The sequence below is a fragment of the Sceloporus occidentalis genome, unplaced genomic scaffold (genome assembly GCF_023333645.1).
Source record: "Sceloporus occidentalis isolate IW3139 unplaced genomic scaffold, rSceOcc1.0.p SCAF_101, whole genome shotgun sequence".
Lineage (NCBI taxonomy): Eukaryota > Metazoa > Chordata > Lepidosauria > Squamata > Phrynosomatidae > Sceloporus > Sceloporus occidentalis.
In genome coordinates, this window is record NW_028317081.1 from 1,346,657 (window position 1) to 1,371,915 (window position 25,259).

At 39.7% G+C, this 25,259-nt stretch overlaps 1 protein-coding gene across 1 annotated transcript in view; it reads right to left on the reverse strand.

Annotated features, from left to right (window-relative positions):
- Positions 1-297: 297 nt before the first annotated feature.
- The window catches only part of LOC149283777 (leukemia inhibitory factor receptor-like), a 51,989-nt gene continuing 27,027 nt past the window's right edge, over positions 298-25,259 (reverse strand). Inside the window, exons 3-15 of the mRNA XM_089497293.1 lie at positions 14,634-14,782; positions 10,373-10,960; positions 9,452-9,742; positions 8,875-9,004; positions 7,605-7,750; positions 6,021-6,097; positions 4,254-4,479; positions 3,709-3,888; positions 2,452-2,619; positions 2,082-2,240; positions 1,812-1,905; positions 1,479-1,554; positions 298-915 (exon numbers count right to left, since the gene is read on the reverse strand). Coding sequence (XP_089353419.1) covers positions 298-915; positions 1,479-1,554; positions 1,812-1,905; positions 2,082-2,240; positions 2,452-2,619; positions 3,709-3,888; positions 4,254-4,479; positions 6,021-6,097; positions 7,605-7,750; positions 8,875-9,004; positions 9,452-9,742; positions 10,373-10,960; positions 14,634-14,782 — 2,902 coding nt within the window. The remainder of the gene's footprint in view (positions 916-1,478; positions 1,555-1,811; positions 1,906-2,081; positions 2,241-2,451; positions 2,620-3,708; positions 3,889-4,253; positions 4,480-6,020; positions 6,098-7,604; positions 7,751-8,874; positions 9,005-9,451; positions 9,743-10,372; positions 10,961-14,633; positions 14,783-25,259) is intronic.

Consider the following 25,259-nt stretch of genomic DNA (forward strand, 5'->3'; position numbering starts at 1 on the left):
CTAGAGACCCTCTGTAATGCTATTGTCACAAATATTTTAAGGCAACAAACCAATTAACAAAGGGTGATGTAGCAGCTCGGCTGCTGCTCCCGGACACACAGAGAGAACGATATATTAATAGTTATGTGAAGGGATGTTTGTGTATTATATGTTGTATTAGTTTACATTTTAGGGTCGGGATAATCTTAAGTGCGCACTACACAAGAATTGCTCCGTGTTGAAGACGAGTTGGGGGGGGGGGGGGGGACCAACATCATATAGATCTATCTATGTACAGACGGCCATCTGATTCCGGACTCAGTCCTCCTGCTTGTTATGAAAGAGAGATGTAATTGACCATCCCGCATGCGTGAGTTTAAGGGAGTCTTTATCATCCACAGGGGGGATGAGGAAATGTCTAGAGTTCACAGAGCACGGGCTTCCAAAAGAAGCATTTTCCATGGATGTAGGGGACCCCGGAGAATCTGCAGGCCACGATGCAAGGTTTTCCTGAGGTCTGTACCCTGCCGCTTCTGGCAAGAGGTCCGCTGCGGGCTCTTGGCTGTCCATTTTCACAGTATTAATGGTAAGCTGCATTTGTGGTTTGTAACCACCATTGTCCAACCCATTTTCAACGTCGTCTTCTGGGTTTGCTTGAGGCTGATACATCGACTGAACGTCTATATATACAACTTGGGAAGAAGTCCCTGATCCATCTACCAGAACACCAGATGTGTCTTCATTGGTAGCAGACGGGCAATATGAAATGACTGTGTGACTCTCATCTGTCTCTAAACCATCTTCTGGAAGCTTGATTAGATCCACAGTTGATGGGGAGTTAAGTTCAGTATCCAGAACCTTTGGCACGGTTTGTAGAACTTCAACATTGTTGGGGGTGCACGGATTCATCTCCAATACTTTGACATTTTTGTTCCCCTGGAAACAGATAAGAACGCAACAGTCACGCTACAACAGCTACAAACACTCCATATGGCTTCCTTTACTCCCCACCCATTTTAGAACAATAAAACCAGAATAATGATACGGAGGACAGATAATAAGAAACACAATAAAATATATTTTGAAAATTAGTTATAATATATGTCTAACTTCCACCAGCTATTCTTCTTTCGGCATGATTGGTTTTAATATTTGGCGGTCTTCTACTAGGTATGGGAGAATTTGATAGAACAGATCGAACAATTGTTCTGGATTTTCTCTCTCATTTTCTAACATCTTTGGCATTTAACTATGTCATATGAACCAATATCCCATTCATTCTGAAAGCCAATAGAGGGAGAAGTCTTTAAAGGCTTAAGATTCTCCCTTCTGTAGGGTCAGATTACTTTTAGCTTGTACACAAAAATCAACACGGTTTAAATTATTTCCATTACTTGTTACACTCCTTATAACCCAGCAAACAATAAAAGGTATAGCTATGACAGAAAATGAAGGTCAAATCATCTCTACATGGAGAGAAAGAGAGAACATGGCGTTACCTCATTGGCATTCTGGAACTGTAAAGCTTTGCTGTTTTCTGGATTTGGTATTTCTGGATAAAATGTCTCCTTAATCCTTCAAAATAAAACAAACAATTTATATAAAACTTCGGTGAAGGAAAGATAAAGTAAATTCTGGAGACAGGGAGTACAAAAGAAATTTGCTTCTCTCTGTTCTGTGATATTCTATTGCTTCTGTGATTTAGAGGAAAAATATATAGAAAGTACTGAAAAGTAAACAATTTTGCTATCTTACTGTAACGTGTGATTTATAAAAATAGTGCGTTTAACCTCAAGATGAAACAGAATTGAAAAGAAAAATATTTTACTTACCATTCCCTTTTCCGGTAGCATATCGTACTTGCCAAGATACCCAATAGAACCGCAACTACAATAGGTATGAGTATCGCAAGTATAAGACCTATAGCTGGGGGAAGAAGAAGAAAAACAATGACTTTAGAAGCTTCTGCTGTGCTCAGATTGCTACACCAATGATGAAGTAAGTTTAACAGATCTTTGATACTTTTCTGGCATAAAGAATTCAATGAAAATTATTAAAAACACAACAAAATATGAATCAACAATTCAACATTAGAAACATACCATTGTCATTGGTCACCACGTTTATGAAGCTGATGGGACCTTTACCACCTCTGGTGTATGCTCGTACCCCTAGGTAATAACTTGTTCCACCTTGAAGATCTCCTATTGTCAAGTTCATTTGTTTGGGATTAGTGATATTCTTCATTATCTTCCCAGAATCTGCAAAGTTTATATTACAAAAAAAAAAAAAGTTTTTAATGACATGATTTCTCGTTAATCACTCCTCTGTGCACTAGGAGAAACAATACATATTTGAACAAAATAGTATTAAAACTACTTCAGCAGCAATTCTGTTTTATCTCACAATCCACACATTAGCAACCTAAATTGTCTCAAAGATTTAAATAATGAAAAGAAAGATTAGATTTACCCAAATCTCTAAAATTGGAGGCAGAAGTATCATTGTCCTGCTTCATAATATAAACCAAATACCCCTGCAGGAATCCTTGGAGGGTATCTTCTGGAACAGCATTCCATTTTATTCGGACAGAATTTGAAGTTGTTCCTTCCACAGTAAGATTTGGTGCTATCTTTGGACCTGCAAAAAAACCAAAAACAAATATATAGTATTCCATACGTGGAAAAATGTTTAAATCCAAGAAAACAAAGATGACAAATAACTCACTTATATAATTGTAGCAATGTAAAAAACCAAGGAAAATATAAAATACAAAAAAGAAAAAGAAAGAAAATAAAGCTTCCTATTAACACTGCTGACTAGGGTGACCATGCATTCTCAATTAATAAGAATTGTCTTTGGAAAATAAAAGCAGTTTAAAAATTAATTTATTTTTTATTTAATTTATTTGTGGACCTATAACCCTCATTTAGGCTTGTTGCTGGGCATAACCAGGCTTCAATTTCACAACGGCCGGCTAACCGTACACCAAAAAATACGCAGAGATGTCATGGGGTATGAGGAAGGGACGCAGAAATGAATCCCAGTCCATCTATACTCCAGACCCCAGGCCCTGATCACCTAAGTGCATATCAATCTAATAGACTGTAAACATGAAGCCGCCTTCTTCTCCTGTATTAGTGTGTCTTAAGGTGCGCCAATGTTATTGTCAGAATTGTATATTGTTAGTTTTCCTGTTGTAATTTGCACTTAACAAATCATCGTATTGTCCACATGGAAACAAAAGAAACGTACTCATGTATAATAATCTTAATATGGTGAAGTGAGGGATATATTGTATTCATTAAATGTCTTACTTAATTCCTGGGTGTATCCAGTCAACATCTTGAAAAGCTGATATTTGTTTTCTTTACATCCGAATACTGAAATGTTGTACCTTATGCCAGCAAGGAATTGGTCTGAAAAGTCCGATACAGAGGTGTTATTAGATTGACATAGAATGTGCGACACAAAATAGGTTCAAAACCTGAATGTTATAGAGCGTGAGCTTCTGCCATACAGAGATTACAATTTAATGGTGCAGCAAGCGGTACTAGGACTCAAAGACCTTTTTTTAGAATACATTACAAAATAATTCGAAAAACCTCTTTCTCTCTTAAAACACGAGTGTCGATATTTCACAGAACAATTGGTATATAAATAAACCCCACTCCTTCAACAACACTAGAGATAAGGATGAAAGGGACAGGTCTGAGCGCTTATTCATACCTGAATGGATAAACGCACTGGTGCGGTGAGACGGAAGTCGGTTCCACAGTAACGTCGAGGCGTGGGAACGGAACGCAGGCGTCCACTGAACGACATGCCCACAGGAGACATTTCTATCCCAATGCCAGGTGATATTAATGCCCTCCGCTGATCCAATCTGACGCTCCCTCTCAACAGCATCTGAGTTGGAAATCAGCCAGCACACGGTTAATTCTATGAAAAAAAATCCTACTCCCCTAATTAGCTTTAATCTTATACAGATATTTTAGATAGATTAGCATTAATCTGGTCAACACCTGCTCTCATTCCCCATCCCAACAGTAATGCAGAAACTGGTTAATGGCCTGTCGAGTTATACAATAGTAGTCAGCGCTGCTCTTTAGTTCTTATACATAATATACATATTTATTAATATGCCAAAGCATTACATGACCAATGACTAAGAAAGAAAAATGCACCGTGCAGACATGTTTTCCCCTTATTTTAACAATTTTGGAATGTGCTGGAGCATAACAGCAACATTCACCAAAAGATGAAAAGTGTACCATTTGGAAGCTCCGCGGTTGTTATCCGCGCAGCGGGAGAAAGTCCAGCATCATTGATGGCAACCACGCCGATTTCATAATCCTCTTTATCCCCGCTGACGTTTATCTGCGCGTGGCTGTGCATCGCAGACAGCAGGCTGGACTTTTGTTCTGCGTTACTCTCAAGTGGCTTCCAAGACACCTTGTAGGAACGTACTGGTCCATTGGCCTCGTTGGTTGATAAAGGCTTGGAAAGAAAACACAGATTTGCTAGATTACGATACGTAAAATAGGGAGTATACTGCATTTTATTTATTCCCATAATCATTTTAGTAACATAGTTCATAAGGTTGAAAAAAGACGAAAGTCCATCACGTTCAACCTATATACATATTGTGTCCCTACTGTGTTGATCCAGAGGAAGGCAAAAAACCCTTATGAAGCAGATGCCAATTGCCCCATACCAGGGGGAAAATTCCTTCCCGACTCCAAATATGGCAATCAGAATAAATCCCTGGATCAACGTTCTGTCCCTATTAATCTAATATCGATAACTTGTAATATTATTGCTTTCAAGAAACACGTCCAGGCTCCTTTTGAACTCTTTTATTGAGTTTACCATAACCACTTCCTCTGGCAGAGAGTTCCATAATCTCACCGCTCAGGGCCGGCCCTACAATGGGGCCGACTGGGGCAATTGCCCCAGGCGGCACTTCAGAAGGGGCGGCACTTTGCCGCCCCAAGCGGTTTTTTTTTGAAGCGGAGGAGAGAGAGAGGGGCACCGAGTGGTTTTCGCTTACCCGCTCGGCGCCCCTCTCTCTCTCCTCTGCGGCGAGTTTCCCTGCTCGGTCTCGGTGCCGGCTTGTAATGCAGAGCGCCGGAAGTGACGCGAATTTCCGTCGCTCAGCATTACAAGCCGGCACCGTGGCAGCACAGGGAGACTCGCCGCAGGACTGTTTAAGGGTAAGTACCAGGGGGGGGGGGTAGATAATGCCGCCCCCCCCGGCGTCGGCGGGGGGCGGCATTTTAAACTTCGCCCCAGGCGGCGTTAAGTCTTCGGCCGGCCCTGTCACCGCTCTTACTGTAAAGAACCCCCGTCTGTGCTGGTGTAGAAACCTTCTTTCCTCCAGCCGTAGAGGATGTCCCCTTGTTATAGATACAGTCCTGGGTATAAATAGGTCCTGGGAGTGATCTCTGTACTGTCCCCTTATATATTTATACATAGTTATTAAGTCCCCCCTAAACCGTCTTTTTTCCAAACTAAATAACCCCAATTCTGATAACGATTTTCTTGAAATACAAAAAAAAAAAAAAAAACACACTGGAAAATAATCAAGGATTTCAGATCAATTAGTAATGCATTTCAAGTGGCCCTTAGGGTTAAAAAAAAATAAAAAAAGTTTAAATACAATGTTTGTGGATAGCTTGTGGTGTTGCTATGTTTTCCCAGTATGTCATAACCTTATTTTGTTGTTGTGAAATTTTTTAAGTGTCTGAATGAACCACAATGTAAAGGCGCCATAAATCAAAACCACCCTTTTAAAAACTATTAAAAAAAAGTTAATTGTACAGTTAATAAGTACAGTTGGCACCAAAGGGAAACTGCTTTATGAAACCCAGTGCGGTGTTACAAGGTCTCATTCTAGGAACATTTTCAGTTCATTTTTTTGGACTTGTGTTCAGCTTTTAGTTTATTTTTGTCTAGGTTAAGATAAATCTGAAAGTTACTCCGTTCAGAACATGAAGAAAAACAACTACAGACGTTTGTATCCCCAATGTACTGCCTACCTTCCAGTAGACCGTTATTGTTCGTTGTTCCAAACCCCCTGTGACTTCCCTCCAGATATCTGGCTTTCTGGAAGGGGCTGAAAATAAAATAAAAATACGCGTCAAAAAAAATGGAGTACCGGAACTTGAATTCCAAGATATTAGCTTTTGCTTCCAGAAACACAAGGATCAAAGAACCTTCAATGAAGACAAACAAAAGGGGTATCACAGTAGCACCAACAACCAGGGACACCACTATGTATATGAATTTCCTTCATTTTAAAAATGTTGAGCCCTCTCAATGCTGCTCAGCTCTTGCCCACACACCAGTTACCTTCATACACGTGGTAGTGGGGACAGGCGAGGTGGGCCATACCAAAGGTTTAGCAATGGAGCAGAGGCACGCGTGTCCGAGTTAGGACATCTCTCTTGCCCTCCTCTCACATGTAGAGCCTCATAGAGTTGCATTATGTTGTCATAACCTAGACATGCTCACCAGCAGAGACATCCCAACAACCCATTAGATCACCAGAGATGCCTAAAAACCAGCACCCAACATCCCCGCTCCATCACGAAACGCTAACTAAATACATTTACATGCATAGCTGCTTATGTATTAATACATAATTAAAATACTGAACTAGCTTGTTCCAAGATTTTCATCATTCCCTCTAAATTTCCCCGCAGGTAGCTATAAACATATTTCCCACACTTACACAATGCACACCTGTCCAACGAACCCCATACCGTACCAGAAGTCGTGTATAAGTAAAGATACGCTGTCATTAAGTTAAATACAAGTGTATATGTCGTGAGTCAGATGTACTACCTGCTGGCGACGTATGATGCTTCTTTAAAACGCTCCAATCCCCCCACTTCCAGAATGGATGCATAGACGCACAACGGACTCGGAACTCATAGCTGTGAAACGGACGCAAGTTGGCTATAGAGTAATTATAAAATCCATCATCCAATCCAGAAAAGGTGACATTGCGCTGTCAGAGAAATGGAAACCATTACAAAGCTGAAGACCTACCGATTCCATGTAAATCTAACTATGCTATGCACTCCAGCTTCTTTTCATTACTAGGGAAATACGCTCTAATTTGTCAACATGAAGCCAACATGAAGCTCTTGTTCTGCATCTATAGCATATGCGGATTGCCTTTTTGGCCATTATACATTTGCAGCTGTCAGGGGTCTCGTTAATTGGGGCACTGATTGAATTAGTTCATGGACATAAGCTATGCCAATGAGAATACCAACTGATTAGCATTGTTGCCAACACTCAGTTTCTTTTGGTGATGTTGGCAGATCCTGCCAGCATGGACTCATCCTCTTATAGAGTGTGAGTGCCAAACCAGGTACTAAACCTTACTGTCTGTCCCCGTGGACTGAATCAGTTACCCAGACAGGGAAGTGTACAAACCCCAAGAGACCAGGCGAAGGCTGACAACTCTACAGTCCATGAGTGACGTGAATTATTTTTATTTTTTCTCTTTTTTAACAACGGCACTTCACGCAACATTTTAGTCGCAAAATATATCTTCACGTACAAATGCCGCAATAATCTAACGTTACATTAACAGAGATGGCTGTATTTACCGTTCTTGTTCCTCCGTTGGCAAGATTTGTTTGAATCTCGCACAGAAGCATGAGCAAAGCAAACCTTCCATTTAACTTCCATGACAGAGAAACTTGCGTAGGACTGCTTTCCCGTACGGTAAATTCCCTCGGAGGCCAAAGATAAACTGCAAACATAAAAAAATATAAAACATTTTGGAGTATTTAGTAGGTCCCACTTGGTGGAAAAATCCTCAGTAGCCACTCTGGTCTCCTCAGTATATTTTTATGAATAGGGAATGTCTAGCCAGAAAAAAAAAAGAGGTCATATAACCCATTGTATAGCGCCGTGGAATATGAAGGTGCTATATAAAACAATAAATAACTCCATCATTAGTAGCTGGAATATAGAAAAAGTCATTAAAGAAATTAGTGTTTTTTTGCTAAACACAAAATGTACAAAATCAGTGCCATGATTTTTTGATTTTTTTATTTTTTTTTCTTAACTGCTTTTTATACATTTTTTTTTAATCAAATTTTAATTGTTGGTTTTCTAGACATGTTTCATCAAACAAATCTGTAACTTACTTTGCTCAGTCAAATTGATAGCAAGAAAGGCCTCCGACTGCCCCAAAGGATTAGAGGCCGTTAGCGAAAAATTATACAGATTCTGATTCTTTATTGCACTAAAATCCAGCCACGTGCACTCCTCTTCATTACAAGAGACATTCTTTCCCGAGATGCTACAAAAAGAATTTAACGACACGGGTTAATACTTTACAGAAACGGGTATAATATCCATGAGCACCACCCGATCCTACGCCCTAGGTATACTGAAGTCACCCCAACGGGCACTTCCGTACTCGGCACCCAGCATATTCTGCGCATACATTTCTTAGCATTACTGTATTTTTCTAAATATTAGACTCGTGGTTATTGAGATATAACAAAGGGCATTGTACGAGTCCAACGACACCGAATGAGCTACTGAATGATAATAGCAAAATAAAGGAGGCATTGCTACACACAAACATACCACAATCATACAATGTCTTATCGCTAATTGAAGATATGATATCGGTTATTGAATACATTATATATATATATTTATATTTTGCTTTAAGGAAAAAATGTGGATACGGAAATTCTATTTTCATTTTTATTTACATTCCATTTCCTGTATTTGCATTAAATCAAACAAATGGATCAGACATTACGCACTTTAATATACCTGGCCATTCATTGCTCCAAGCCGTGCTGTATAGTTAAGCAGTACAATCATGCTTTGTCCTGCGACGTACAGAACAATTACCTTTCATGTAAGACGTAAATTGTTTTCCGGTGCCCGTATAACCCAGTTGTTCGACCGAAATCCCACGTGCAGTTAATTTTTTTGAGGTCGCGGGTTTCACAGGTGAAGTTCCTTAATTTATCAGGTGGGTCTGAAAAATATTAAAAATGAGGGAGTTTATGAATCCTAGTTTTACGGTTTGACATCATATAAGGGTCAATCATTTCTACATTCTGGAGTTTTAACTACATCTGGAAGATTATGGAATCTTGCGACCCAATCCCAGAACTTAATTTAAATATCACACACAGATACTCCAAAAGTCACAATGTGTCTTGTGTGTACTAAAGAGAATTTGGGAAAGTTTGCCAGATTACAAAGAAAATGATCTATTGGAACAATATGAGTAACACCAGACAAAAACACTTTCTAAATGTGCTGACCCAAAGTTCCTTCAAGGTAGGATAGAAACACGTTCTGCCCATGTACAAGGGGGTCTTTATAGACCCCTAAAGAATGTCATGAGCCATGTCACAATTGGCCATGCTTAGTAAAGAAACAGTGCATAGGAGAAACAACATTCTTTTCAGACACTTACATCCAACAAAGACCACCGTTCCTATGGGATACGCGCTCTCCCCCATTCCCGCTTCATACGCATCCTCCCTCGTGTTACAGAAAAGGTTATCCCCGCTCTCGATGGACATGCTCATATTCTTTAATTGAATTGCACTGGCGTTCTTGCCGAGCTTGAAAGGTGTAACTCCGTTCGAGTTATACTGTATCGAGGTGATCGTCATGCCTTCCTTCACGATGCAGCAGAATGTTACGTTTGACCCGACAGCAACCACTTTCTCGTCAGGATACATAACGTCTACTTCAGAGCTGCCTGCGGGAGACAAGAACATATCATGATGTATACATGATGGACCCAGGGGCAGTCTAAAAATGGCTAGTGTTGCCCCTAAGGTAAGAAAATGGATATAGGCATATTAGCCCGAGAGAAAACAGAGTCTTTAAAGTTAATATCTTATACTGGGCAAGCACTGAAAAAAGACAAAGTCATCTTCAGCACCTCAGGGGTCTCCTCTTAAGACAGAATGGAAAACTAAGGAGTTAGGCGTCAATTGCACACAACATGAAAAGAACAATGTAGGGGAATTAAAAACTGAAAATTCATCTTTTAAAAGGAATTCTGGTGGCAAGCAATCATTAGAAATATTTTATTGGTTGGTATGGTGATTAGACAACTTTTCAGTCTGCGCCAAAATCACTGTATATACAGAGGCAGCAATACTCTATTGAATCTGCCAGCATGTGTACATTATACATTATACATTAGCCTTCTTAGCGCGGGAATTGCCGGTGATGCCGAGAGGGGCTTGAATTAAGGTCATGCCCAGCATTTCCCACACGGATAGATGCCCTCTGTTCCCTGTGTTGCCCACTGCTACCCTATGCCCCATCCCTTACCGATCCTACCAGCACCTTTACCCATTCTGCTCTGACCTGTCCTCACCAGCAACCTTCTGCTCTGACCTGTCCTCACCAGTAACCTTCTGCTCTGACCAGGACAGGTCAGCAACCTTCTGCTCTGACCTGTCCTCACCAGCAACCTTCTGCTCTGACCTGTCCTCACCAGTAACCTTCTGCTCTGACCAGGACAGGTCAGCAACCTTCTGCTCTGACCTGTCCTCACCAGTAACCTTCTGCTCTGACCAGGACAGGTCAGCAACCTTCTGCTCTGACCTGTCCTCACCAGCAACCTTCTGCTCTGACCTGTCCTCACCAGTAACCTTCTGCTCTGACCTGTCCTCACCAGTAACCTTCTGCTCTGACCAGGACAGGTCAGCAACCTTCTGCTCTGACCTGTCCTCACCAGCAACCTTCTGCTCTGACCAGGACAGGTCAGCAACCTTCTGCTCTGACCTGTCCTCACCAGTAACCTTCTGCTCTGACCTGTCCTCACCAGCAACCTTCTGCTCTGACCTGTCCTCACCAGTAACCTTCTGCTCTGACCAGGACAGGTCAGCAACCTTCTGCTCTGACCTGCCTCCTCCAGCTCCTCTCTGATCCTCCAAGACCCATCCTGTCCCCTCTGATCTGCCTACTCGAGTGAAGAGAGGGCAAGTAAAGTGATGACAGCAGAGGTCATGTGAGGCAAGGGAAGGTGAAGTGAAGAAAGTGGGGAGACGGTAGGTGAGGAGAGTGTAACAGAGGAGGAGGTAGGTAAGGATAAGTGAGGAAATTACACGTGAGTTGGAGTGGAGAGGGAAACAATAGTAGGAGGGGGGGGTAAGATGTGAGGAAGAGAAGAGGAAACAGAGAAAAGATAGGGGGGATATAAGGAGTGGCGGCAGAGGGAAATATGTTTGGGCACCTAATTTTAATGATGGGCTAGTTACGCTTATCATTTGTATCACTCCATGATATTCTTAAATGCTGTGCAGCGGTCAAGGGTATGAAGAAACTCTACAAATACACTTTTCTAACGCATCTTAAAAAAAAAAAAAAAAAAAAACTCTGAAAAAGCCTGTTTACCATATACTGTATGCATTCCGCTCCACTGGCTCCACTTGAGGTCTCCGAAGTAATGTTCTTCATTAACAAAGCACCTAACCCGTATGGAGTGGGAGGTACAGAGCAACGGGACGTCAGAGACCCAGCTCCATGGGAATCTGGTATTATTTTGGGCGCACACGCTGATCACCGACTCCTAAAAAGTAAAAGCTGCATGTTGTAAATGTCACAAAACAGGACAAAAATAGTAACAGTCTGACTCATGGATATATAGAGTTATTCAGCAAAAAATACGCTTTTGATTATTTGTACCGCTTGATTATAATCTACTGTCCTAGGATTTTTCCTTCTAGGGAATCCTACTTCTCTTTCGAATTACGTTAGGCCCCCTTATGTGTTTAAAAGTAATTCGTCTTCCCTCTTCCTTAACATTTTTTTGTAATCATGTCAGGCCATTGTAACAAACAGCACATTCTCTTTTATTTTTATTAATATTTTATATTGTTTTTTGTATTGCAAGATTAGATTAAATTCCCTTTTTTGCCTCTCAATAAAGAAAAATATGGAAGAATTTTAAGTATTTATTGTACGTTGATTGATATTAAGATTTGTTAAACAAACATATATTTAAATTTCAAAAGCAAAAAAAAAAAGTCTTAATCAAGTATTTAAGTTAAAATATTAATTTTACATACATATAGCACTTAAACCTTTCTAAATATTTATACTGCAAACCAAGTGCCATTGAAATGAATACCAGATAAAAAAGGAATACAAAATACATTTTTTTTTTTTAATTAAAAAACAATTTAGCCCTAGATATTAATTGTGGAAACCTATAAAACTATAGCAACTTTACTTTCCTAGGTAATGCCATCCTTTTCTTATAACCAGGTGGAAATCCTTAAGTGATCTTTTTATTAAACTTTCTTTATAGTTCACCAGAGCACTCTTAGCACCGAGCCTGTCAATATTACTCATGCCTTTTATCAGTGTAGAGCTGTATCTATGAATGTTTCCTACCACTTCTACATAAAAGTGTTTACATTTCACTTACATTCAATTTGTTTTGACTGTCTCAGACCGTCTTAGTCTATGTGCTCTCCTTATAAGCATTTGCCAAAAACTACACCCAATATTACAAAGCAGATTGCACCAAGAATGTATAAAACGCTTTGACTCTGTGAACTCTTTGAAATAAGTTATTATACACCCAAAGCCCCCTGCAACCTATTATATGAACTAATATCATTCCTCGACTTTTGCCAAATGCGTAACTTCACATTTATCAATGCTGAACCTTATATGCCATCCGCTTTCCCCAGAAAAGTATCAACGCACCGTTGTTACAACGTCAAGGTTTTCACCACGAAGTATTTGTATTTCAAATTTCAACTGCACACCATCAAGACAACCGGACGTATTCCAATGCCACGTAGCATAAAGTGTGTCGGACTGGTAATTGGATGTGAGAGAGACAATCTCCGGGGCATATGGAACAAAAGCTATTAAGACACAAAATTATATTTCGGTGGATATAGAGCATTTTTCATCAAGGATTTACATATATAATTTTCTCCTGAATGTTTTTACAACAAAGCAAAATTACATTTATGCAATTTCACTCTAATTAGATGCCCTGTAACTCATCTTAGTAGGTCTGTTAATAAATCTAAACATTATAATCACAACTTAAAGGAGATTTTCCAAGGGAAAAACACATTTTACTTGAGCATAAAACCCAATGCTGTAGGTCAAAATCTTGTTTAGTCTCCTTTTGTTCCAATAAACTTTTTCTTTATCTGCAGACCTGGAGGCCGCCATTGTTGCTCAAACACCACCCAGAGCCGATTCTTTATGGCAATGCTAATGAAGTCCGCCTCTCCATAGACTTTCATTAGTTCTGTGTCTGGCTGGGTAATTTAGACTGAGCCATCGAGTCATTTACCACAAAGCAGTATGAAAGAGTTAAGATGTCTGTGTAGGACATTGGACTAAGATAACACCTAGAACACATACAGATGGCTAATATGTCGCTGCCTCCAAATATAAATGCAAAAATTGTAAGTGTTTTAAAAAACATTTTCAAATATTTTTTAAAAAGCATTTTTAATTTGATACTAGTAATGAAAAATCATGTTGGAGTTCACTTATCAAATAGTTAATTTGGCTTATTTAACGTACATGTAAAAAGGGCAGAAGATGCACATCTTTCGACAATGTTTTAATGTTTAGAAGAGGTCTTAGTCTATAAAAATACTACATTTCTTGTAAAAAATGTCAATAGTGACCAAAAGTGTAAAGAAAACAAAAAAAAGTTTTACAACATATGAGGTCTGAATTTTACAATGAACTCAGAGGTTATTAAGTAGGCCAGGATTTAAGGTAAAACCTGCATAAGCACAGCTGGTACAATTAAACATCTGTTGAAATTTTACCTTTCAAGACATTTATATTTTCTTAAACAGCAGTGTAAAACTAGAAGGTCAGGGGATAAGAGTCCATGTACCGAGCCTGTGGTAGGCAAGCGGATCAGCCTCCCAGCAGAAGTGTCAGAGGTTAATGCATTGAGTGAATTTAAAAGGCTACCCTGAATATAAGATGACTCGTTTACAGCATGAATAATGGGCAGATTGGATGATGAATGGTTCTTATCTGCTGTATTTGGGAAGAGGTGATCAGTGGCAAAGTATATTATTTGGCTTCATGTCGTGAAGCCTTATTTTTATCTTTAATACAGTGTACAGGGCTTATAATAAAGGGAAGGAGTAACTTAATCACAAACCACAGAGATTCATCCCCAGAACAAGACGTTAAATATGCCGTTCAGTTCTGTTGATTCCATTTGGAGGACTTTCCCGTCACTGATTGACCGCTTCAAGGGTAGCTGCAGCTGCTTCATATTTATTTACTTTGGAGAACACATATTACACAGAGTACTTTGATATACATTATTCTATAGTGGGGCTGTCAGGGCCAATAAACTGTCTCTTTCAGCACAGAAAGCCCACATCATGTAATGGTATTCTCTGAAGGGAGGATTCACAAAAGAAGAAGCCGGTTCCGTTTCAATGGAAACAACCAATCAGTATCTGTAGTTGCCAACAAAAAGTATGAATGGCGTTACTCTAGTTTGTAAAGATCTTTGCGTAGTTACATTGAAGTCAATGTCTGAAAGAAGGACATTCTTCAAGTCCAACATATTTCAAATTGCAAGTGGACACGTAAGAAAACCCACAAAACAAAAACATGGCACTTACGGACATCGTGCATGGTTTTCTGTAAAGTTATTTCCACAGGACCCAAATCTGTTGTGGCCTTTATCCTTATGACATTTATTCCGAAAGCCTTAAAGTCAATTTCTAGAAGGCTCTGGTTGGTTTGGAAACACACTTGAGGTTCAGAAGAACTAGAAATAGAATAAGGAGAAACCATTATACCCGGGTCATTGACAACAGACAAACACTCGCAATCCTGGTAACGGATTTTTGATGGTAAAAGCCATGAGGAACACACCGAGAGTGCGGACATGACAGTAAATACTGAATGAGCAGATATCCCGTTCCAAGCGAAGAACTATGTGTTTGACCAGCAACAAAAATGGCTTTCTAAGGAGGTTTCCTTCTCTAATCAGGTCAAAATGGTGAAGCAGGGTCTACTAAGATATGTGATTTTGGAGGCCATTAATAAATTAGAGTATGTCATACATACTAAATGCTGGATTTAATAGAACCGAGTCCTTCTGCCCTCCTCTGCGGTTTCCGGTCATATCCAAGGAGTTTCCCATATTTTACAAAATTAATGTAGACTCAGGATCCCTCCCAACTTTTTAAGACCAGCAGTGACAGCAGGACTTGGCTAGGATTTAGCCTACAGTAGTATAGACTTTGCCTTCCTCTAAATGTGTTACATCAAATTTACCGTGTTCTAATCAGGTGTTCTTTACATAGCAATATCTCATCATAATGTTGTATGGCCGGCATGCAGCTCTATGTGTTACAGCTTCTTAAACTGTACCGCACTGAAACATTACTGTTCTTACCTTTTTAATTGATTTCAAATATGGAAAAAGTGTTAAAATGTAAAGAAATGCATTGAAACAATGATGCACAACGCTGTCATAAATACGTGTGTTCTGTACATGGATACAATTGTGTAGGAAGAGTAAAAGTAAATTTCAGGGCTTCTAATGAAAGTTTCCAGTAACTTCACTTGGCAGGCATATGCGATGAGTTCACAAGCTTTTTTTTAAAAAAAACTGAGGAATGTACCGTTCTTACAAATACCAAAACAGCGAACTATATCAGCAAATATTAAAAAGAACTCCTACCTATAGCAAACATCATAGACAACTTCTGAGTCCGTAGGGAGTGGAGTATCCCAGGTGCACAGTAGATATTCTGTGTCGTGAGTTAAGCATGTTAGGTTCTGAAAGAATTCGGAAGGATCTAGAATGAAATACAAAATAAAAAAGGTAAGCCACCCAATATTGTAAAATACTAATAATAAATCAAAATATCAGATCTTCTGCTACACACTGAATAACCCTGCATGTTACATATCTAACTTAAAGTCAGCATTGGTGGGGGGGCAAGGAAGGGGGGGGTTCGGTAACTTGAACATTCCGATCTCTTTAATACCATGAATGATGTTACATCATATTGGAAACTATAGATTAGATTTACGGAAACTTCATAAAGGCGGGAGATTCGCTGAGCTGTCCAATAAGAAGCCCTTTAAAAAGGTGCGTTTTTAATCTATTTTAGAAACCATAATATTCCAATAAGTAATTAGCAGCTAGCTTCCTAAACCATTCATAACACTGAAGAACATCCAGGTGCAACCTATCCAATAAAAGGTACCGCCGGAACAGGAGCAGATGGCCTTTCAAACCAGTCTGGCACCCGCCGATGGGAGCAATGAGCTAATAGGAGATGCAGAGATTTACCCAGGAGCTTATTCAATGAGAGAACAACAAGTCTGAGCCTCCTCCAGCGTACACCTCTGTGCGCGTGATCTCAGGCAGCGCATGGGGATCGTAAAGGACACTATATACTGTATTTGAACGATTATAGGCCGCACTTTTCGCCCCACTTTAACTCTTTAAAGTTGGGGTACGGCCTATAATCGGGGTTTAGCGCAGGTGGGTTTCTCTCTTTTTCATTTAGCCATGCTGCGGGCAAGCAGCATGGTTTGGATCCAGATCCCCCACAGAGCTGCAGGGGACCTGGATCCTCCTCTCTGGCAGCCACTGAACATCTGAGCGATGCAGACAACCCTCGCTGCTGCCAGCACTTCCGCTTCTACGAATGAGTGCCGGCGTTACATGACCTTTCGGTGCTCCACCATAGAAGCCAACAGCGGCAGTACCGGTCAGAAGCAGCGAAGGTTGTCTGAGTGCATTGCGCAGATGTTCACCGGCTGCCAGAGAGGATTCCCCGCAGCCTGTGAACATCTGTGCGGTGCACGCAGACAGCCTCCGCTGCTGCCGGCACTTCCACCGGGGATTCTATGATGGAGCGCCCATAGAAGCCCCCAGCAGAAGTGGTGAGCAGCAGCAGAGGTTGTCTATGTGCATTTATGGGGGCATAAAGCATATCTGGGGGACAGAGTGGCATATTTATAAGTAAGGCACATTATGAATTAAGGGAGGGGGACTTAAACGACTATTGGTTTTCTGTTTGTATGCAACATATGCTGTATTCCTGTTCATTAGATAATACTGTTTTACTATAATTTTTTCTTTAAAATTGCACCAAACTTGCATCCGATAATCGAGCTAATACGGTACATACACACACACTATATATTGCCTGAGGATGCAGCTTAGGGGTTTGACTTCACAAGTCCTACCAGATACCATCCTGATATCGTGATATAAAATTAAACATTATTAAAAAAAAATACACAAATCACTGCAGTTGGATCAATCTCCATCTTTCATATAAAGAAGGCTTTTAAATATCCCTCCTTACACATTTACTGCAATGCTCCGTGTTATCTGCTCATAGGTTAATCACCTTCCGGTTCTCAGTCCATTATCACCATTAATGTGTTGTTTTACCTTATTTTTTTTTGCACTTTTGCTTAATTCTAATGGTTGTTTATAGCTATTATTTCTTTATGTTGCATTAACGACTGACCCTTGAGCTCTTCGAGATCATACTAAACCGAGCAATGTTTAAGGGAAACAGCTGAGCCTACTAATTATTATTTACATTTCAAGAAACGGTTATCATTATGCGACAATACAAAGGAGGTGATGAACGGGGTGTTTTCAAATCAAAGCATATAAAACCGGTAAAATATACTACGGAAGCAAAAATTTATTTGTAGCACCAGTCCACTACTTTGGGCATTTTTGTTTTTTTGTTAGTTTACAAGATATTTATGCTCCTTGGTCACACCAGGCAAGCTAACACTTTACTGATGGAACTTTGAAAGGTAAGAGGGGAGGTAGTATTATACTCACCTATGTTCTGACTGTAGATACTACAGGGAAAACAGGAGAAAAGGGTGACCAGAAGACAAAAGCACAGCTTGATCCTCATTCTCCTCTTAGTTCCCATCAGATTTTATGTAAGCCAGAAGAAAAACTTCATCTCTCACCGAGCCAAAATGTCCTGGAATATACAAATACAGGGTTGGAAGTTTTTAACGATCCGCTGACAGACAAAGCGGTTCAGCGTAAATTAGAGGAACATTATAGTTCAACAACATAGTAGACAGTCAAATGACCTCGCATGCTTAATGCTTGGTTTGCAAAATCCCCACCTACTACCAGCCATGCAGAAAAAAAAAAAGGTTTCATGTTCGGCTTTCGATCTGCTCCATTCAGATCAAGTCATGTCTTTCAAGGTCTGTTAGGGTATATGGAATCTCCCCCGTTGCCAAAACGCTATTCGGATCAGAGGTAATGACTCGTAGCACATCATCGAAATATTTTTACAAATGCTCCAAAAACAGCCTTTAGTCCTTCTCGGCGTTGAAGAAAGCTGGGAATTATCTTTAAGAACTCTTAAAGCCATAGGTGTTCATACTGACACTATTACCCCACATCTAACAAAACTTGACAGATCCTTTTAAACGGATCTGTCAAGTTCTCCGATGAGTATTTTTATTTATAGAGCACCAGCAATCTCCGTAGCGCTTCTTACAGTTCATTCATTCGAAGGGGTCCGAGAAAACAAGAGCTAAGACAAACAGATACATTAGGTGGAGAGGGCTCTGCTCACAGGATTACCGTCTAGAATACTATATTTTCAAAATCTATACATTAAATACGGTAAATGCGTGTAATGATACGAAATGTAAACAATATGTATCTCCAATTAAAAAAACCCCATTATTAAAAACACACTTATATTGTTTAGAGCAGCAATTTGCTAAATTATTCTCATTATCTCTTCCCTATTGATAAGTTGTTGGTTACTTTAAATGTTTTTAACCTCCACTTTTAATCAAGTGTTTTTGGTGAATTAATGTGGTTTTTGCCATCATCCAGGCTTCCCACGGACATAACCGACATACCAAAACCTAACTATTTAATAGAGTGTTCTTTGATGCTTCTGCAAGAACAGCTGGCAGCTCATACAGCTCTATTTAGGTGGCCAGCCCCAACCGTCCACCAATCGAAGATTTGGGCAATTTTTTTTGGTTAGTTTACAAGATATTTGGCAGACAGCAAGCGACCTTCTGAAATAGAAAGTTATTTGTGATGATATTTTTTCTCTTCAGTATTCGTGAGCAGATTTTATTGACATATTCACTGGAAAATGAAACTACTCCTAACACATGCGCAATGCACGCCTCGTGCCGGTAATTGATCTGTTTACTCGTGAATCCTTCAAAACCGATAATTCCTGTTTATCATCGGGTTTATTTTATTAATAAAGGAGAAAGGCAAATAGCATCCGCATTATGTAAGAAATAGCAACATCTGGTGTCCTGCTCAACACATTCAGGGACACAGCCAGCCCTGACTATTTATCGCTCCATCATACTCACGACTTGTAGAGCCGGGCAAGATGGTTTGGGTTAAAGCCCAAAGTCTAGCTCGGCTCGGCTCATCGATAACGGAGTGTGAGCCAAGAGAAGGAAGCAAGTCCCTCCGGTTCTCTTATCGGGTCCTCATGAGGCTGCAAGGATGAACCAGAGGAAGACTCGACTTCGCGGCCAAGATACAATTCCGCTTGTGCTCATCCATAACCTCCGCTATTACTACACTTACAATAATAGGCGTGGAGTTAGGTTAATTCTATGTATTCCCCTGATGAACATTTACATTTCTTACAATTTGTGAACAAATACGTTATTTTGTACTTTAGTAAAATCCATGCAAAACAGACTAGGAGAAAAAAGAAAAAAAAAAAATCAGTTTTCCAAACACCATTAAACAGCATCAAACACCTTCTACTGACCGGTGCTTTATTCCCAAAGTGATGAAAATAAAGCAGATATTTAGTAACATTTCATTGTATTGCAGAGATCGGGTTATGTGACGGGAGCATAAAATCTTAGCCTGTTGCTATTTTGTTATTACCAACATGAACCGTGCCAAATACTTGTTTTTCGCTTAAAATAAAAAGGTTTTTACCTTCCCGGCATAAATACCAAGCAAAGCAATGCACATTTTAAGACACCATTAATGAGATTTCTGCAAATATGTACAAAAAAACCCACACACAAAGACCTTGTAATGTATACACACACAAATATAGATAAAACGCACACACAACATATATGTTTTTAATACGTGTGTATTTGAATCACACTAGGAGAAACCATGTTATTTTTTTTGTTCTTGGCATGTGCGATTATTCCTCCCCCTTCCACCAGGTCTATGTAAGAGTGGGGAGAGAAGTGAAGAACAGGAAGCCAATTGTTTTGTTGGTTTTGCCCTCTTTCACCACAAATCTCGGCTTCCCCGAGATAAAACACTCCCTTAGTTTGAGTTAAATGACCCATCTGGCTATTATGTAACAAACTAGTAATTCTGCATTTACTTTCTGTAATATTCACGGCCGTACGTTTTTCACAGGTCCTCCTAGAAGCCGGCACGGGCAGGACCTGCTGCATCTTCTTTACCGGTACGTCTATCGGTTGCTCCATATTACTGTTGTAAATTATTAATTTTAATGTTCTTGTTAATTTTGGATCTCCTCTATTATAGTAAGGTTACAATAGATGGTCTAAATATAAAATCTCATGATGGACATGACTGCAAATATTGTATATGTTAACGCGTTAAGGGATTACAGTCCATGCCCTGCCGTTGACCACCATTCCATGGCGCGCTGACACAAACAGTCAACAGATTATACGCTGGGGATGCTGATGAGCGTGCGCCTCTGTTGTCCCACCACCATATCGGTCTCAATAACACTCTGTGTTTTTCCCCGTCTCCTGGTACCACACACACCCAGCGCTGCTACCGCTGTTTTTTGATAAACAGCCAAGATGGAAACATGCCAAGAAACATGTAACGTAGAGAATAATCCTCTTGGGCACATATGTCTGCAGCCTTTACTCCATGTTTGGCCAAACCATGCAGTCCCGGCTTCCTGGTAACGCAGCCCTGGGCTGTCATCCTACGCAGACCGTACAGACGCTGGCTCATACTGCCTGGTGGCACATATAGAAGAAAGTGAATACACTATCGTATCGTTGCCAACTGCGTGTCACCTGCGTACCACAGACCTTTGCTTCCTTTACTAGCACACAAAGGTCTTACTTATAAAACAGACAAACAGTGCCTTCTGTTTATATAATACAGGATTCCAACACGGAAACACGAAGAGCTGCAGAACAGGAGGTGCGTTTATCTCACGCTCGCTCAAAAAAAACATTTTCATCACCTGGGGAAACGCAAGCATCCCACGGGGGAAGAAAGAAGAAAAAAAAGAAGTAACCTAATATTTTAATAGGTTTTGGAGCACACAATGCCAATGATGACATAATAATAAGTCTTAAAAGCATCAAACTCTTCCAAGCATTGATTATTTGTCAATTCTTAGAATGTTCCGCTCAGCTTAACCACGTGAAGTGAAAACACTTCATATAGACACAAAGTACAAGAAAGATTGATTCACCTTATAAATATGATCTGCTAATCCGCTGATACACCCATCTAAAGCAGGGTTCTTAAGGACTTTAATCCTTTGCTAAAAGTTATCATAAGATACGAAGGGACAATTTAAAGTAGGCGAGTCCATCACAGTCACGCTAGAAAGGTGCAAAAATAAGCAAATTCAATTTTAGGATATAATTCATCTTAAAGCAGATTTGTCACTTTTTCCAAATTCTATGTTATAGTTCTATGGAGGAAACAAACTATATAAAACATAAAAAACTTTATAAAATATAAAAAACTATATAAAATATAAAAATAGGTTTGAATATGTTAATAGCTTGTAATAGAGGCAAATTCACCCAAATATCATTGCCATGTTTGTATCTACACTGGGGACATTTCTCCTGGCCGCACTGGGGAGTAAGCGGCCTTACAAGTGTTGAAGGACATCTGAGATCATAATCTAAAACTAGACTGTTAGAGGCTTCGATGTCATGTAAGAAAGTTTTACTTTAATGAGAGGGTAGTAGATTAGTGGAACAGCCTCCAGCTGAAGTGATAGAGGTAAACTCAGTAAAGGAACTAAAACATGGAAGGGCATAAGGTTATGGCAAATCTAAGGAGTGATTAAAGTTTGAGCCTTTACATCAGGAAAAGTGGACAGACTAGATGGACTGAATGGTTATAGTGCAGAAGTAAGACGAGTCCTAGAGCTAGTAATGGTCTGAATGAACATATGCATAGAGGGCAAGGGGGCTGAAGACACGAGTACGGGATTTAATAAAGGCAATATGCTGTTCCAGGTTCATGCGCGTGGGCTTGCGTTACCAGTTTGCGATGCCCAAAGCGCTCTAGCATTTCCTCTTCTGATCTAGTGGGAGCATCCAGACCTCTGCCGATTGTCACCTTACAAGTCAGGATGTTAAAGCAAAACGCTCCAGGCTGTATGCGCAGGCAACTGGCATCCTCTTACGTGACTTTTATATATTGATTATAGATAACATAATTTTAGCTCATAAACAATTAGAAAAAAAAAAGTCAAATACAGGGCTGCCAACCACAATATATAATTATATTTGGGAGCAGGACAGTTTTGTTTGGCAGTAATACTGCAATATAGTGTTAAATTCAGTAACATTTAAAAATACTAAGTTGCCATTAAAGTCAAACTGTGAAGATCTAAGCCATGCTAACAAACACCCTGAAAATGTATTTATTATTATTTCCCAGTTTATAAAAATGAGCTTCTTGTCCATAAAATATCACATTGTCTATAAAAATATCTGGATATCTGTTGTTCCCTGTTTTCTTGGGCAACCCTTGAGTCTGCATTCAAGATGAAAAAATAGAAAAATAAACCCTTTTGAAAAATATCACCTTCCACATACTTTGCTTGCTGTACATGCGGATGCAAGAAGCATGAGCTTAGTGTGTGGCCGCGTGCATCCAGCCAGCAGCTGCACATACAACATTTATCGGCTGCTAGCCTTAAAGCACCAGGGTCAATTTTAATTCCCAGTCCGGTTATGTATCAGATTATTATATATTTATTTCCCAGCTCGCAGAAAGCACCAGTTACACAAGAGATTATGTATATTTAATTATTTTTTACCCCAACTCGGGTCCCAGAATCACATCTGTTCCCATGTGCACAGATGTTCAATATCATATTGTTTTATTTCCCGTGGGAAAAGTTTCTATAACAAAACAAAAAAAAAAAAAAGTCAACATCCAGATTATTTTTTTTATTTTTTTAATCTGAATTACATTTTATAGGCTGATTTCAACAGCACACAATTAGAGAAAGGATTCAACATATTTTTTTTATTTTTTTTTACAATTTTGGTTTCAAGCTGTGACTTGAAATTAATTATCTAAAAAAATTGCTAAAAAATGCATGCACATGTGGTAAACCCCATTGGACCCCATACAAAATTGACTCAAATATGCACACAAAAACCGCAAGCGACTGCAAAATCCCAGTTTAGTGATCACCACACCAAGCCCTGCTATCTTAGAATACTTAGTAAGTATATTTTTACATATATTTCCTACAGCGAGTAAAGCATGAAGAGAAATGAGCCATGCTGAATGCTATCAGAACAAAGTAAGAATCTTAATTTGAGACTAGAGGAGTAAAATGTGAAAGAAGCCCATCTTAGTAAGGAGCCAACATTTTTTTCTCCTTCTTTCTTTTTTATTGCCATACACTAACTTAATTTACGCACTATACAGTAACAAACACACTAACATCTTATGCTCACCAACAGCAACACCTTACAGTAACACACGCTAACATTCATGCACAGGCATGTCAAAACCTGTAACAAACACCACACACACTAGCACCACACTCTTATACACATGCAAACACAATGGCTAGCACTATACATATATAAAATTACACACTAACACAATTTACACAGCGCTTAATATCATACATATATTTAAGGGGTATGAAAAGACAAGAATTGACAGACAGACAAACCGATACATTAGGTAGAGAGAGCCCTGCTCGCAAGCTTACAATCTTGAGGACACATACATACTACAACATACTGACTCTAGCACTATACATATATACACCGACACTGCACTACATACACATACTGACACTAACACTATAGTATAAAAACATTCACATATACTCTCCTACTCGATCCTTATGTTCTTCCCATGGGTAAGGCTCTCCTCCTCACTTTTCCCGTCTACAAGATTTCACTCTACTTCCACCGAACCTTCAGCATTCACCTCCCTCCCAACATTCAAGAAACATCTCAAAACCCACTTCTTCAGAGAAGCCGCACCATTTTAGCTGCTAGAACTTCCTTATAATTGATACAGCCACCACACTACCTCTCGCCCCTTTCTCTGTGCCTTATGTTTGTCACCCCATTCGCTCAAGATTGTAAGCTTGAGAGCCGGGCTCTCTCCACCTAATGTATCGGTTATTCTCAGTCTGTCAATTTTTGTCTTTTCATACCCCTTGAATATATGTATTGTATTAAGCGCTGCGTAGATTGTTGGCGGTATTTAAGTAAAATAATAATAATTCACATACACTACTCCTCTTTCCTCCCTCCCTCTCTCTCCTCGTAGAGACCAGCCACACAACTGCCTATCTTCAGCCACCATGAATGGGGCACCCCATGCTTTCCCGCTACACAACCCCGCAGGGAAGCATAGGGTGCCGGGTTCATGATGGCAGCCCTGCAAAACCCTGGGAGCCAGGAAGTGGTTTCTAGTCGCCATGGCGACCTGGCACCCAGAGTTTTGTCGAGCCCTGATTTTGATAACCCAACACACACCTGTCAAAGTGTTCCTATAAGGAGGGAATTTTTTTTTTTTTTTTATTAGCAATTTGGTAGAAAATAGGTAAAATAAAATAAATTTTAAACGGCCAGAGTGATTCGTGTTTTAAAGGGGGTAATTAGGGGCACATTATGCCTATCCCATACATGTTTAAATTGCCTCACTGTATTAGCCTCTTCCGCTTCTGCTGGAAGGCCGTTCCACTGTTCTGCTGTAAAGTGATTAATCACCGGAATTACACGTATCACGTTCTGTGCCACAAAATCCTTAATCATTTACATTTGAAGAAAAAGACCAACAAGCTATGAAGTATAGTAACCTACATATTAAACTATACTAATAGTTTTATATAGGGTAATAAATACAATATTTATAAACTAAACATAAAGCAATGACTCAAATCTGAAAGCCCTGTCCCACATAAAAATGCTAAAATTTTAAACGGTGAAAAACTGAAATAACTAAACTATTGTAGAAAATGGCAAAACAGAAGCTGGAAATA